At 40.9% G+C, this 16,264-nt stretch overlaps 1 protein-coding gene across 2 annotated transcripts in view; it reads left to right on the top strand.

Annotated features, from left to right (window-relative positions):
• The window catches only part of RSRC1 (arginine and serine rich coiled-coil 1), a 508,526-nt gene that overhangs the window by 23,700 nt on the left and 468,562 nt on the right, over nucleotides 1-16,264 (top strand). For both annotated transcript variants that reach the window (XM_077488086.1, XM_077488085.1), the window contains exon 3: nucleotides 14,125-14,238. In XM_077488086.1, coding sequence (XP_077344212.1) covers nucleotides 14,125-14,238 — 114 coding nt within the window. The remainder of the gene's footprint in view (nucleotides 1-14,124; nucleotides 14,239-16,264) is intronic.

Genomic DNA, 16,264 nt, shown 5'->3' with positions numbered 1-16,264 from the left:
ACATGGAGGTAGAAACATTATGCTTTGGGGGTGTTTTTCTGCTAAGGGGATAGGACAACTTCACGGCATCATAGGGACCATGGATGGGGCCATGTACTGTCAAATCTTGGGTGAGAACCTCCTTCCCTCAGCCAGGCCATTGAAAATGGATTCCAGCATGACAAAGACCCAAAAACACACGGCCAAGGCAACAAAAGAGTGGCTCAAAAGAAAGAACATTAAGGCCCTGGAGTGGCCAAGCCAGTCTCCAAACCAATCCCATAGAAAATATGTGGAGGAAGCTGAAGGTTCAAGTTGCCAAACATCAGCCTCGAAACCTTAATGACTTGGAGAGGATCTGCAAAGAGGAGTGGGACAAAATCCCTCTTGAGATGTGTGCAGACCTGGGGGTCAATTACAAGAAACGTCTGACCTCTGTAATTGCCAACAAGGGTTTTGCCACCAAGTACTAAGTCATGTTTTGTGAAGGGGTCAAATGCTTCACTTGTTAAAATGCAAATCAATTTATAACTTTTTTGGGATATTTTTGTTATTCTGTCTCTCACTGTTAAAATAAACATACCATTAAAATTAGACTGATTGTTTCCTTGTCAGTGGGCAAATGTACAAAATCAGCAGGGGATCAAATACTTTTTTCTGTAATTGTGTGTGAACGCTCACCTTGTAAAACAACCCATTAGGTTTTTAAAATAGAAATGAAATACAAAACATTTTTGTTCTTTTAAAGACATTACAAATACTTGATTTTGGGTTTTAAGTACCGTATATACTCGAGTATAAGCCGAGATTTTCAGCCTCTTTTTTGAGGCTGAAAGTGCCCCCCTCGGCTTATACTCGAGTCATCGCTGTCTGCCCGCTCGATCAGCGTGTCGAGCAGACAGACAGCGGCCATTCTATTCAAAAGCCGCGCCTCCGGCTCCGCCTTCGCCTGTGATAGGCGGAACACTGAATTTCCCAGCAGCCTGTGTTCCGCCTATCACGGACGTCGTATCATCCTCGTACTACGGACGAGGATGATACGACGTCTGTGATAGGCGGAACACAGGCTGCTGGGAAATTCAGTGTTCCGCCTATCACAGGCGAAGGCGGCGGCGCAGCTTTTGAACTTTACAATGGCCGCCGACGAAGAGGGCACGGGACGGCACGGCACGGGACGGGACGGGACGGGGGCAAGGCAAGGCACGACACGGGACGGATGCAAGGAGGCAAGGCACGGCACGGGACGGAGGCAAGGAGGCAAGGCACGGGACGGAGGCTCGGGACAAAGGTAGGCTGGACACACACACACACACACACACACACACACACACACACACACACACACACACACACACACACACACACACACACACACACACACACACACACACACACACATGGATGGAGACACACACAGGGATGGATGGATGGATGGATGGAGACACACACACACAGGGATGGATGGATGGATGGATGGAGACACACACACACAGGGATGGATGGATGGATGGATGGAGACACACACACACAGGGATGGATGGATGGATGGACACACACACACACAGGGATGGATGGACGGACACACAGGGATGGACGGACACACAGGGATGGACGGACACACAGGGATGGACGGACACACAGGGATGGACGGACACACACACAGGGATGGACAGGCATGTCTCACCCTCGGCTTATACACGAGTCAATAAGTTTGCCAGTTTTTTTGGGGGTAAATTGGGGGCCTCGGCTTATATTCGGGTCGGCCTATACTCGAGTATATACGGGTATTTGATCCCCTGCTGATTTTGTATGTTTTCCCACTGACAAAGAAATGATCAGTCTAAAATTTTAATGGTAGGTTTCATTTAACAGTAAGAGACAGAATAACAACAAAAAAATCCAGAAAAAGTGCATTTCAAAAAAGTTATAAAATGATTTGCATTTTAATGAGTGAAATAAGGATTTGATCCCCTATCAATCGGTGAGATTTCTGGCTCCCAGGTGTCTTCTATACAGGTAATGAGCTGAGATTAGGAGTACTTCCTTTGAGACTGCTCCTAATCTCAGCTTGTTACCTGTATAAAAGACACCCGTCCACAGAAACATTCAATCAATCATATCCCAATCTCTCCAAAATGGCCAAGACCAAGGAGCTGTCCAAGGATGCCAGGGACAAGATTGTAGACCTACAGAAGGCTGGAATGGGCTACAAGACCATCACCAAGCAGCTTGGAGAGAGGGTGACAACAGTTGGTGCGATTATTTGCAAATGGAAAAAAACACAAAATAACTGTCAATCTCGTGGAGTTTCAATGATCATGAGAACAGTGAGGAATCAGCCCAGAACTACACGGGAGAATCTTGTGAATGATCTCAAGGCAGCTGGGACCATAGTCACCAAGAAAACAATTGGTAACACACTATGCCGTAAAGGACTGAAATCCCGCAGAGCCCGTAAGGTTCCCCCTGCTTAAGAAAGCACACGTACAGGCCTGTCTGAAGTTTGCTAATGAACACCTTAATAATTCAGAGGAGAACTGGGTGAAAGTGTTGTGGTCAGATGAGACCAAAATCGAGCTCTTTGGCATCAACTCAACTTTAGGTCATAGGCAGGAATGCTGCCTATGACCCCAAGAACATCATCCCCACCGTCAAACATAGAGGTAAAAACATGCTTTGGGGGTGTTTTTCTGCTAAGGGGATAGGACAACTTCACTACATCATAGGGGCGATGGATGGGGTCATGTACTGTCAAATCTTGGGTGAGAACCTCCTTCCCTCAGCCAGGCCATTGAAAATGGATCCCAGCAGGACAATGACCCAAAAACACACAGCCAAGGCAACAAAGGAGTGTCTCAAAAGAAAGAACATTAAGGCCCTGGCGTGGCCTAGCCAGTCTCCAAACCAATCCCATAGAAAATATGTGGAGGGAGCTAAAGGTTCAAGTTAACAAACATCAGCCTCGAAACCTTAATGACTTGGAGAGGATCTGCAAAGAGGAGTGAGACAAAATCCCTCTTGAGATGTGTGCAAACCTGGGGGCAAACTACAAGAAACGTCTGACCTCTGTAATTGCCAATAAGGGTTTTGCCACCAAGTACTAAGTCATGTTTTGTGAAGGGGTCAAATGATTCACTTATTAAAATGCAAATCGATTTCTAACTTTTTTGAAATGCGTTTTTTTTTTTGGGGGATAATTTTTGTTGTTATTTTGTCTCTCACTGTTAAAATAAACCTACCATTAATATTAGACTGATCATTTCCTTGTCAGTGGGCAAATGTACAAAATCAGCTGGGGACTAAATACTTTTTTCGTAACTGTGTGTGAACGCTCACCATGTAAAACAACCCATTAGGTTTTTAAAATAGAAATTAAATGCAAAACATTTTTGTTCTTTTAAAGACATTACAAATACTTTTTTTTTCTCAGCTGCATAAGGAGATCAGAGATCTAGGGGAGGAGAAACAGCAGCACACTGGTCTTCAAGTACATGATACAGCAGGCACACATCAGGAATATTAAATGTTGGGTTAACCTTATTTAACCTCTAGAGAGCCGCACTATAGCCGAATGACGGCTACAGCGCGGACCTGCTTTGCCGTGACTACGTCTATTGACGTCCCATGCACGAGCGACCTACGCGCTCTGTGATCAGCGAGTCTGAGACTCGCCTGATCATAGATCGGAGCAAGTGGATCCCGACCCCTTACCACATGATCAGCTGTCAGCCAATGACAGCTGATCATGTGATCGCAACAGAGCTGGTAATCGGCAATTTTTTCTCCTTGCGCTGACAGCGCAAGGAGAAAAAAAAAAGCCGATCACCGGCGGCCATGAGAGGGACATCAGTCCCGATCACGGCCAGATCATCAGTGCCCACCTGCCCCCTGCCAGTGCCACCTAAGTAGGGGAAAAAGTGAAACTCATCAGTGCCACCTATCAGTGCGCACAATCTGCCACAAAACAGTGGTGCACCCCAGAGCCACATATCCATGCCCAGCAGTGCCACCTATCAGTGCCCATCAGTCCCATCTATCAGTGGTACCCATCAGTGCCCATCCATGCCACTCATCCATGCCAATCTTTGCCCATCAGTGCCGCCTTATCTGTGCCCATCAGTACTGTCTTATCTGTGCCCATCAGTGCCACCTTATCTGTGCCAATTAGTGCCTTAACTGTGCCTATCAGTGCCCACCAGCGCCGCCTCATCAGCGCATTTCAATGAAGGAGAAAAATGACCTGTTTGCAAAATTTTATAACAAACTACTAAACATGATTTTTTTTTTGCATCTTTTTTTGTTTGCTTACTAAAAAATAAAACTCCCAGCTGTAATTAAATACCACCAAAAGAAAGCTCTATTTGTGGGGAAAAAAATGATAAAAATTTCATTTGGGTACAGTGTTGTATGGCCGCGCAATTGTCATTCAAAGTGCATCAGCGCTGAAAGCAAGTGGTTAATACCATTTTAATGTATATACCATCCCCTCTCACTTTTGTATACTCATGATGATTTTTACTTCCGCTTTGAGGTGCTTTTTTTCTCATAGGTTTCTTTCGATAAACCATTGAATTCATCATATTTTTGTTGTTTAGGTACTCCAGTAGAAGCATTAATGTTATAGTGTAGCTTGAACAAAACATATTTAAGCTCAGGAATATAATTTCATGGGTTCATTTCTCTGACTAGCTACCATGTGTGTGCATTCATTTTTTTATTTTTTTAACATCACCTGTGCCGGTGTATGCATCACAACTGTACAAGATTGTGTAGTATTTAGGTGGGTCTTTACTCTTCCAGCAAATCTCTTGTAGTTGGATGTTTTCAAAATTATAATTTGAATCTGCTTTCCAGAGTAGCTATGGTGTTTAAAGCGGGATTCCACCCTAAAGTGGAACCTCCGCTGATTGGATCCCTCCCCCCCTCCGGTGTCACAATTGACACCTTTCAGGGGGGTGGAGATACCTGTCAAAGACAGGTATTTTCACCCACTTCCGGGCATAGACTCCCACGGGAGTCTACGCCATTTCCTGCCCTGCCGCGCTGTCTGCTGGGACACACACGGGTCCCAGTGACAGCGCGGAGATTTCCTATTGCGCGGCGTGGCTCACGCATGCGCAGTAGGGAGCCGGGAAGTGAAGCTGATTCGTTTCACTTCCTGATTCCCTCACCTGGAATGGTGGCGGCAGCAGCCGAGGGCCGAGCGATCGATCGGCCTCGGCTGCCGGCATCGCTGGAACCCGGGACAGGTGAGTGTCCATTTATTAAAAGTCAGCAGCTGTAGTATTTATAGCTGCTGGCTTTTAATAATTCTTTTTTTGGTGGAATCCCTCTTTAAGCCAAATATAAAGGTATCATTTTCAGTGTTCCATTGTGAGATACATTTTTATGAGGTTGGGGTGTAAGCCCAATTTTCAACTCTAAACATATGAAGGCTCCTGGGACAGGTTCCCAACCATCTATATAAAGAAGATATGGGATATGTTGGATGTATTTACAGGTGGTCCGCAAGTTGTAGCATTTCTTGAACTGGTTACACCTACTTTGAAGTAATGTACCTTTAAGACAACTTTACCAGTTATTTACCTCCCTCCTTTGGTAAAGCTTTGGCACCAGCACTAAACGGGATGTACCACAATACTACCACTCTGTACAAAGCTTAAAAAAAAGTTTTGGTGGGAATTCCATTTTAGATTTGGTTTTAATAGCAGAAAACTGTTGAGTCATGTGCTCGACAGTGTGGATATCCAAATGCAGTGCACCTACACTGCATTAATATTATAATGCAACCTCAATTTGGATACTGACTGATCTAAAAAAATATGTTATTAGGTAATTAAAGTGGTTGTAAAGTTAAAGAAAGATCACTGCCTGTTTTACCAAGCCATACTCACTATGTATATGTTTGTATAAAATTATGCCTCTAAATTCCTTATTTCAGATCATTTCTATTCGGTCACGTGACCTCCAGCCGCTCTTCTCCCCCAATCTAAGGGCTACCACGGGAGGGGCTGTGATCCCCTCTGACATCAACTGGGAGGTTACGTGACTGCTGTGCTGACCACTCGGCCCCTCTTGCTGTAGCCCTTAGATCGGGGGCAGTAGAGTGGCCGGAGGTCGCGTGACCGAACAAACTATCTGAAATAAGAGGCATAATTTTATGCAAACATTTACATTATGTAGTTGAAGTATAGCTTGGTAGAATAGAGGGGGGCTGGCAGTAATCCACTGATAGTGGCAGGAGGGTAGGGGCGAGAGAGATCGCTCACACACAGTAACTGATGAGCAAGGGGGGAGGATGAGGGGGAAGAAAGAGGAAAGCAGCGGGATGATGGAGGTATGTAAACTGACCATGGTATCATGGATCAGCAATTACCATGGTCATTTTATATAGGGGAACACGGGAACAGGCAGGATCAACCAGGTTTTTTACAGCATGTAAAGGGACTATGCTGTTTAACCTGCTATAAGGGAACAGTATCTCTTCTCTTTTTTTTTTTTTTCTGCTGCTACATGTCCTCAGTCTGATGGCCAGCCTTATTAGGCCCACTTCCTCTAAGCCCTAGCGGTCTTTGACCCACCCAATCTGTGGCTGGACAGTGAGAGAGAAACGGCACAGTGATAAGTTTGTCTCTGTCAGTCTGCTCTGCTGCTACCCATGTTTCTTCTTTTTGGCTTCTTGTACTGCTTTCTTCTGTCCTACTCCAACTCTGCTGTACAGAGACTGCATAAGACTGTAAACAAGTAAAATTTGGGCTCTACTACTTTCATTTAAAATACACAAATGTTGTTGTATTTATTGCAAAACTGTATTTGTGTTTTTTTTAAATATCTGCTTAGAATGTGACTTAAAAGATTTAAAATTTTACCACTATTGAGTCCTGAGCGTAAGAATTTGAATTATTTTAGAACCACATCCCAATTTTTAAATACAAAAACACAAAGCAAATAGGGACTTTAAAGATGCAAATCGACACAGTTATGTTATAAAATTATTAATTATTTCATATCCATGAAATTCATTTTTGTAATAAAATTGAAAATTACAAGACTGATAAATTAAATAGACACAATTTACATGTTCCATGTTAAAATTCCACCTCAGTATGTTTTGCCAAATTTTTTACACACAACTTCTTCAGCAGTATATGCATCAATCTAGGTTGAATGATAAACCATCCATAAGAAAAAAATTATATAAAACATATTACTTGAAATCAAATACTTATGTATTCATAACATGAGAACTCTTGCAACAATATAAATTAACATATAAAAGAAACTAATCCTGTGTTATGTACCCGACAATGCATTGGCTGCTTTGTATTTGTTCTTATATTATGGGTTATATTACATACCTGTTAAATTTCCTTCAGATATTATCTATAATTGTGATGGCAGTTGAAACCCATGGGGTAATGGTCTGGACAACTGAATAGACAGCCACAGGGAGGATAAAGGTCCAAGCTATGTTAAAGATATATTTGGGATTACAGTCAAAATCTGCATATGGCTATACTGCATGACGCTTAATCTTAAATGCATGTGTGTTGGCTTACAAGGAATCAATATTCCTAAGTGAACCTCAGGACCAGTTTAAGATCTTGTTTATTGTCTGAATTATCCAACATCTACAGGGTATGAGGATCTAAAGTAAGAATGTATTATATATTGTTACGAAAAAAAAAAAAAAAAAAAATATATATATATATATATATATATTATGCAAAAAAAGTATGTGAACCCTTTTGGAATGATATGGATTTCTGCACAAATTGTTCATAAAATATGATCTGATCTTCATCTAAGTCACAACAATAGACAATCACGGTCTAAACTAATAATACACAAAGAATTAAATGTTACCATGTTTTTATTGAACACACCACGTAAACTTTCACAGTGCAGGTGGAAAAAGGTAGGCTGATTGTACCCAAGTCAATCCATTGATGGACCTGGGTACAACCGTTATGTTGGATTTTTAGCATACAGTTATTGCCAGAGACTTTAGCCATTAGCAATAATCACTGTGTTTCATGGCAGATACAGCCCCCCCCCCCCCCCCCAATAATAGGTCCACGGGAGGGATTCGCCCATTAACACTGAGGGAATAGAGCGATTTTCTTTTCTGCAACCCAGGGTTGCAGGAAAAACTTTTGCATCAAACCTGGCCTGCCTTTGTTTTGTTTTTTGCGACTTGCTGTAATCAAAATTATGCTAGTCAGTTTCTTTTTAAACGCTTCATGCAAACACAGAGTAGCCTTAGGTAAATAGATTTTCTTCTTTTTAAATATATATTCTCATAGTCTGTTTTGCCTGTAATTTACTTGTAGGAATAGTGTGCACAGGCTTTTGCTATCAAGTAATGCTTTGCTTTTATTCCTTCATACAAGTCGGTGTGAATGTATGGTAAACACCTGGCAAATGCAGTGTAAATGCATTACAAATGTATCGAGAACCAAGCTCAAATGCTTTTGTATTCTAGCACTTCATAAACCAGCCATAGGCAACACAGGACAGGCTGTTGCCTTTAAGTTATGGTAATCACTTATAACAGTATGTCCAATGAGAAAAAAATCTACAGGCTTTAATACTGTTGCCTCAAACACTGTGATAACTGGTCAATAGGCTGTATTTGCAGCAAATCCTTGAGTATGTAGCCATTTGTAATGGTAATTCCTTGGAGAACTGTAATAGCATACTTGTAGATGAGATATAAAGGAAACGAAAGCTGCTGTTGTACTAGCAGACATTGCCTTGTAGGGTGCTAATACAGTAGCGCTATAGACAATTTTTTTTTCATTTTGGATAGAGCAAGGGAGGGTTATAATCCCTGTCAGATTTTTTTTTTTTTCGGCATCTGTGGCCCATTTCAGAGATTTCCCTTCACTTCCTGTCCTATATCCAAACAGGAAGAGAGAGAAAATCCCTGCAAATTAAGGGAATTTCTTGGGTACCTCCAGCTCACCAGAACTAGTGTCCTTATTGGAAAATTTCTCCTATCACATTTCTGGGGAAAACCCCAAATTTGGAATATTCTTTTACTTTCACTTTCAATGATAATGGTAGACAGGACAAATAGAGAGGGTGAATATCCCTAATGGGGGCACTGACAGGTGTTCTAATCCCTCTCTACTCTATCCAAAATGAAAGAAAAAGTTTTGCCTTTAGTTATACTGTAAGAAATTACAAATTAAATGTTTGCAGGACGAATCACCAGTGAATCACAGCAAAAAAATTGTGAGCTGTGGCTAAGATAAAATGCATAAACATCAGTTTTTAGACTTTGCCTGTAAAAAAAAAAAAAAAAAGATATATATTGAAATGACAGTCACGTAGCTTCACATCAAACTTCAAATCAAATAATGGGTGCTGCACCAAACAGTTAAGTTATAAACCAATATGATATCTTCCCTAGTGAACACATCCCACGGTCTTAAAAAGCTCAAATAACAATGAAAGGGAGTAGTATAAAACTTTCTGACAATATTAAGTAGTTGGTGCTTTGATAATGAGAAACTTGTGACAAATCAATAACATGTTCTTCAAACAGTGTCCATTTAGGAAAGACTTTCAAATTCCTGTGCTCTTAAAAAGTGCTCTCTCCATCAACATATACAGTGAGACACACCTCCCCTTCAAATCCGCTTAGAGCTCCCACCAAGTTATGCACTTATTAGAACTTTGTGACCCCTTAAAATAATACTAAACACACACTGTTTAATGTACATTGTCCCTTCTATTTCTGTATGTGGATGATGGCACTGTAATTATTTGATTTAAAAAAAGTACCTTTTTTTCCTAATTAATATACAGCTGTCACATGACCCAGATCTTTCCCAGCCTGTTTGCAGGGAAAAATAAGCAGGAGAAGTCTTTAGTCCTCTGCTGGTCATTTAAAAAAAAAGAAAAAAAACTGCTTTTGGAATATAGAGTAAAAATAAATATGAATAAACTTTTAAATTGTCATACTAATATATATTTGAAATCAAATCTTATTTTGTGGAAATAACATGGTGTGGGGGCGAATTTCTGCCAGTCACAGGCTGTCATGCCCCTCCAGCTAGTGTCTTAGAATTAGAGGGAGGTGAAGCCTTCATTGATCTACATGTAATATTCTGCCCTCTTTGTGTTTAGCCAGTTAGTGGGTATGGAGGAGGAATAAAGTGGGCTGTCATTTGCCACTGTGTATACACCCACATGTATGACTCGATAGTCACATGGGCTGATCAGATGTGATAGGGAGGAAATGCTCAGCATAGAACCTTAATGAAAACTGAGCATGTCCACAGCTACAAAATCTCTAGCTGAATTGGAGACATGAACAGAAGGTGGAGATAGAGAGCAGCAGAATCAACCAGGTTCTTTGCAGAATACAGAAAACAAATCTTTAAGCAACTAAGTATGCACAGCATTTATTGATTCATTTTTTAGATGTGGGTTTAGTGACACTTTAAGTTAATAAGTGGGTCCAAAACAGCCTTATTCTGTGCTATGCTTCCAGGTCACCTTTTTTACACCACCCAATTGAGCTCTTAAAAGCCACTTTTCTCCACCTTCAACTCTGTATTACCACTTGATATCAAAGATTTTACCCCCCTCGTGACCAGTGCATTTTGTGCTACTTTAACTAGCAGTTGCTTGGTCATAGTAGATGAGGTTGAAAATTTGAAAAGCAACACTGCACTCAAATTAAATGTATGTAATTTCTTTTACACAAATAGATATTTATTTTGTTGATATTTGATCACCACTGGGCTTTTTATTTATTTTAAAAACGAAAATATCAAATTTTGAAAAAAAATGTTTTTCTTAGTTTCTCTTATTGATTTTCCAAACAGAATCTTTCTTCATACATTTAGGCCAAAATGTATTCTGCTACATTTTTTTGGGGTAAAAATAATCCAAATCAGTGTATATTATCGATCAATCCTTAGAACCTTTTTAATGTAACTTATAAACTGTACAACTCAATTTAAAAACTACAATTTTTTTTTTTTGGGGGGCGGGGGGAGTGAAAGCTTCCAAAGCATCATAGGGATCTCATTGGTAAAAAGTATTAGGAGAGGGGTACAAAAAGAATTTACAAGGCATTAGATATACCATGGAACACAGTGAAGACAGTCATCAAGTGGAGAAAATATGCCACAACAATGACAATACCAAGAACTGGACGTCACTACAAAATTGGTGAAAACTGGTCAGGGAATCTGCCAAGAGGCCTAGAGCAATATTAAAAGAGCTGCAGGAATATATAGCAAGTATTGGCTATGTGGTACATGTGACAACAAGTTCCCATATTCTTCATATGTCTGGGCTATGGGGTAGATTGGAAACACGGAAGCCTTTTCTCACAAAGAAAAACATCCAAGCCCAGTTTAATTTTGCAAAAACACATCTGAAGTCTCCCAAAAATATGTGGGAAAATGTGTTCTGGTCTGATGAAACCAAGGTTGAACTTTTGGGCCATAACGCCAAAAGATATGTTTGGCGCAAAAACAACATGGCACATCACCAAAAGAACACCATACCCACGGTGAAGCATGGTGGTGGCAGCCTCATGCTTTGGGCTGTTTTTCTTCAGCTGGAACAGGGGCCTTAGTCATGGTAGAGGTAATTATGAACAGTTCCAAATACCAGTCAATATTTGGCACAAAATCTTCAGGCTTCTGCTAGAAAGTTGAACATTCATGAAAGTGGAACTTCATCTTTCAGCATTACAGCGACCCAAAGCGTACATCCAAATCAACAAAGGAATGAAGAAGTTTAAAGTTTTGGAATGGTTCAGACCTGAATCCAATTGAAAATCTGTGGGGTGATCTGAGGAGCGCTGTGCACAAGATACCCTCGCAATCTAACAGATTTGGAGTGTCTTTGCAAAGAAGAGTGGGCAAATATTGCCAAGTAAAGTTGTGCCATGCTGATAGACTCATACCCCCAAAAAAACTGTGCTGTAATAAAATCAAAAGGTGCTTCAACAAAGTATTAGTTTAAAGCAGGATCGGCAAAAAATCCCCCATTGGTACACCCCCACACAAAACAGTTATTACTTTTGTGAAATTCCTTACCATTGAAGAAAAAAGTCTAATTGAATTTTCAGGAAGTGCGCTCTCTAATTCAAAAAATACATTGTGTATTCTTCAAAGGAGGAGCTGTTAGAACAGTGATTATATCATATCCTCTCCCCTCTCTCTAACTACATTTCCCATGAACCTTTGGGAATTGCAATGAATGTGGGAGCATACACAAGGCCTGTACATGTAAATGTGAACAAGCCCACTTCAACATAAATCACAACCCTCATTCTGCAGCCAGAAAGCCATACTACTCAGTAGCACAAAGCAGGGTAGATAGGTTACAGCCTTATAAATACAAAGCATGTTTGTGCTCTCCCCCATCCAGCCACAACAGGAGATAAACATATTGCCCTTACTTGCTTTATGTAATCATTACTGAACTGTAGACACTTTGCCAATAATTATATATTATACAGACTTTACTCTGCTGTATTTCAGTATTAGAAATATTCCTCCCCTGCTGTATCTTTCTAACAGCAATCAGTGCTTCTATGGTGTATGTGAGAACATCCCTATCTGCACCACAGAAAGAAAGAGCCAGGACACATCTGCTTGTGGCACAAGTAAATGTTGGCATGAGAAAAAAAAGTGCAGGGCTAACTTACTAATCAATAACACAATAATGGTGGAACGGTCTCCTCAGTGCCCATAAGTGCGGTCTCCTCAGTGCCCATAAGTGCGGTCTCATCTGTGCCGTTACAGCATCCAGTATTTCATATACAAGATCTGTCACAGCCCAAGATCCCCCTGCTCTGTTACCCAGCCGGTGGGTCACAATGATCCCACTCTGCGGTGAGAGATGGGGCGCACTGTTGGCAGGGAGCAGAGGAGGAGAAGAGGAAACCACCTCAATGGGCGGTACAGATCAGGGGTTGTGAGACCCCTCTGTCCACTACAGCAAATTGGGATGCTTTTAGGGAACTACTGGTGGGAAGTAAAGGAGGAATAGCAGCCAGTGGTCTTGCAAACAGGAAACCACTGGACAGTAACGGTTTTTCTTCAAGATCAGCAGGCTATTGCAGAGGAACTACAGAGCTCAGAAGAACATGGATGGCATAGTCGGTGAAGGTATGAGATCAGAAACAAGGACATGGGGAAAACGTTTTTCCTGGAGTTGTGCTTTAAGGGTGTGCACACTTAAGCAACCATATTTTATTTTTTTTATTTTTACTTCCCTCCACCTAAAAGATTTCAGTTTATTGTTCAATTGAGTTGTACAGTTTATAGGTCACAAAAAATTTATGCATAGCTAAGTTCCTTTTTCAGGCGTCTTCATGGTTATCACATCCTAGCTGCACTGTACAACTATAATGTTTTTTGTTAAACACTAGTTAATTTAATTGGGTAGCTGGTGCTCCCTTTCCTCTCCCCTCCCTCCCCTTCCCATCCTTACCCCCTCTCCCCTCCCCTTCCCATCCTTACCCCCTCTCCTCTCCCTCCCCTTCCCATCCTTACCCCCTCTCCCCTCCCTCCCCTCCCCTTCCTATCCTTACCCCCTCTTCTCTCCCTTCCCATCGTTACCCCCTCTCCCATCCTTACCCCCTCTCCCCTCCCTCTCCTTCCCCTCCTTACCCCTTCTCCCCTCCCTCCCCTTCCCCTCCTTACCCCCTCTGCCCTCCTCTGGAGCCACCTCTGCCAATACCTCCGGATGGAGGCATATGTTTACTGATCTGTATTGAATTTCACACTGCATTAACTGTTATGAGTATTTTCCATAATTTGTTCTCTGTGCTTCAGTGGGAACATCTGACAAGATTTCACATGTAAATGCTAACTTCTTATATGAAACTAACAAAGAATATTAAAACATTATAAAACTAAATAAGTTTTTTTTTTTTTTTTTTTTTTTTTTACATACTGTCAACAGTGCAGTACAGTGACGACATATGACTGGTATGGTGGTGATCAGGGATACTGACTTGTGACAGTAAAGTACCATCCTATCATATATATCATCACATGCCATTCTATCATATAAGCCTAACAACTATATATAGTTTATGTATATGGCTAATCATGTGCAGTTTTTAGATATCATTTTATACTTTTTCATCTGTTCATGTTTTAGACGCAGGCATCGGTCTAGCAGTGAATCATCGTACAGTTCAAGGAGAAAGCGCAGTCACAGCAGGTCAAGAGATAGAGGAAAGTCGCGAAAAGTCCACAGATCAAGGATATCAAGGTGATTTTGTCATTTTAGGATGACCCGCCATTAATTTTTCCCATGAAGGAATAAATAAATCTGCTGAATAAATAAATATACTGTACATTGCAATAACAAAGTCACAGTGAATACCCAATATGTTTTGCCAGAGGTTTTGCTCAGTAATCGCAAGCTGTAAAAAATGATAGGGAGCATTGCCTACGTTTTCCCTCTTTGTCCTCCATTGAAGTCACGCCAGTGGATATTCATGTACTGTCAGTGCGGATAAGGCACAGAGACTGAACAGTGTTCGCTATTGCTCCATGCTCAGGTTTAGAAAAGTCAACACAGAGGCCTAGACAATAAGAAATTCACTTACAGGTCTGTCATAAAAACCAAGCATTTTCTTAACAGTTCTTTTCTCTTTTTGAGAGGGTTGATTGTTTTTAAAAAATGGATTGGGCGTTACTTCCCAAAATTTGGTATACCAAGGATTACCTAAAGTATCCCTGCCATTTCAAAACAATCTGCACAAAGCTGTTTTTGTATAAGAAAAATGTAAATGACTTCCTCTCTTCCTAACGAATGATGCTCTGGTCAGTCTTCCTATAGTATGAAGGCTGCATAGAAATTGCCACTTCAGGAGTGTCAGTCTCCTGTGTCTACTGCAGTGCTCAGTGTACTCCCACATCGCTACATGTTCTCTGTAGACTTTACAGGAAGATGCCTCATGATTGGAATGGTATTGGGCAGTGCAGGAGAGATTAGTATTTTTATATTCTTTGCTGGGGCAGCTTTGTGCAGATTTTATTTCAACTTGACAGTGTCATTTTACAGGATAACCAATTCCAAGAACAAAAATATAATATTTTGCAATGTACCAATTCTTAGATGTGGTGGCTGTATTAGTTTTCTTTTTTTCAGGTTAAGAATATTTTAGCCAATGCAGAAAATGCCTCTTGGTTTTGACAGACATGCTGCATCCTTGTTACTTCCTGGGACCTGAACAGAAAGCAAAGTGATCTTTCTTATGTAAACTATCAAACCCATCATCCACTATATCCATGATGGAGAACCTTGGCACCCCAGATGTTTTGGAACTACATTTCCCATGATGCTCACGCACTCTGCAGTGTAGTTGAGCATCATGGGAAATGTAGTTCCAAAACATCTGGGGTGCCAAGGTTCGCCATCACTGCCCTATATAATGGAGGTAAACATATGCAGGCATGTTTGAAGTACAGCCTGAGTAGCAACTATGTGTCACCCGCCCAGGGATAGAACTTGTATTATTTATACTATTACCAGGTGAAAATAAAGATAAAAAAATCGTATGACTAAAACAAATGGAGCCACTCAATCGAAGGGCTGGTATGCTGCAATATATTACATTTTGTTTTTTTGGAGGTTATACATGTCTTTAGCAATAATTGATTAGAGAATATAAAAAATATTCTGTACTATAACTGGATGCTTTATCATTGATGGATGTTCACACCATGCAGGATTTCAAAACTATCAATATAGATGGATAAGCTAACAAATGGGGAAAGGCCCCACATGTAAATTTGCACTTATGCACAAACTGAGCCACTCAGCACAATGTCTGACCTCTGATATAGGAAAGGCCATTTACTCTTTAGGAAGTGTCTAAAATGAAATTATCCTAGGCAGTGAGTGTGATTTTCACCAAACAATGTCTCCTGGAGAATCAAGCACTGCTTTTAAAATACATGGTTCTAAAAGATTCGCTTGCAGTGACATTCAGAAGACAATCTAATGTTTGTATGCCAGATTCTCTACTTTTAAAATATATCCCAAAGCATATCTAAGGTCAAAACCCTTTTTCCTATTTTTGGATATACTAGGAAATTGTTAGGACCCCATCAGTTTTATTATTTTTTTGTTTGTGTCCTGTTGAGAAGATTTACTCTTCGCTTATTATCCAAGAGACACTGCAATAAAAGAAGATCTCAACAAAGTGTGGGGATATGCCCACTTGGTTGTCATCAGAACAGCTATGCCCTTTGGAAGATTTCCCCTCACCTTCTGTTCCTGTGACCAT

The sequence above is a fragment of the Lithobates pipiens genome, unplaced genomic scaffold (genome assembly GCF_037356315.1).
Source record: "Lithobates pipiens isolate NorthernLeopardFrog02 unplaced genomic scaffold, aLitPip1_a1.2 Scaffold_18, whole genome shotgun sequence".
Lineage (NCBI taxonomy): Eukaryota > Metazoa > Chordata > Amphibia > Anura > Ranidae > Lithobates > Lithobates pipiens.
This window is presented reverse-complemented; position numbering and strand designations above follow the sequence as displayed.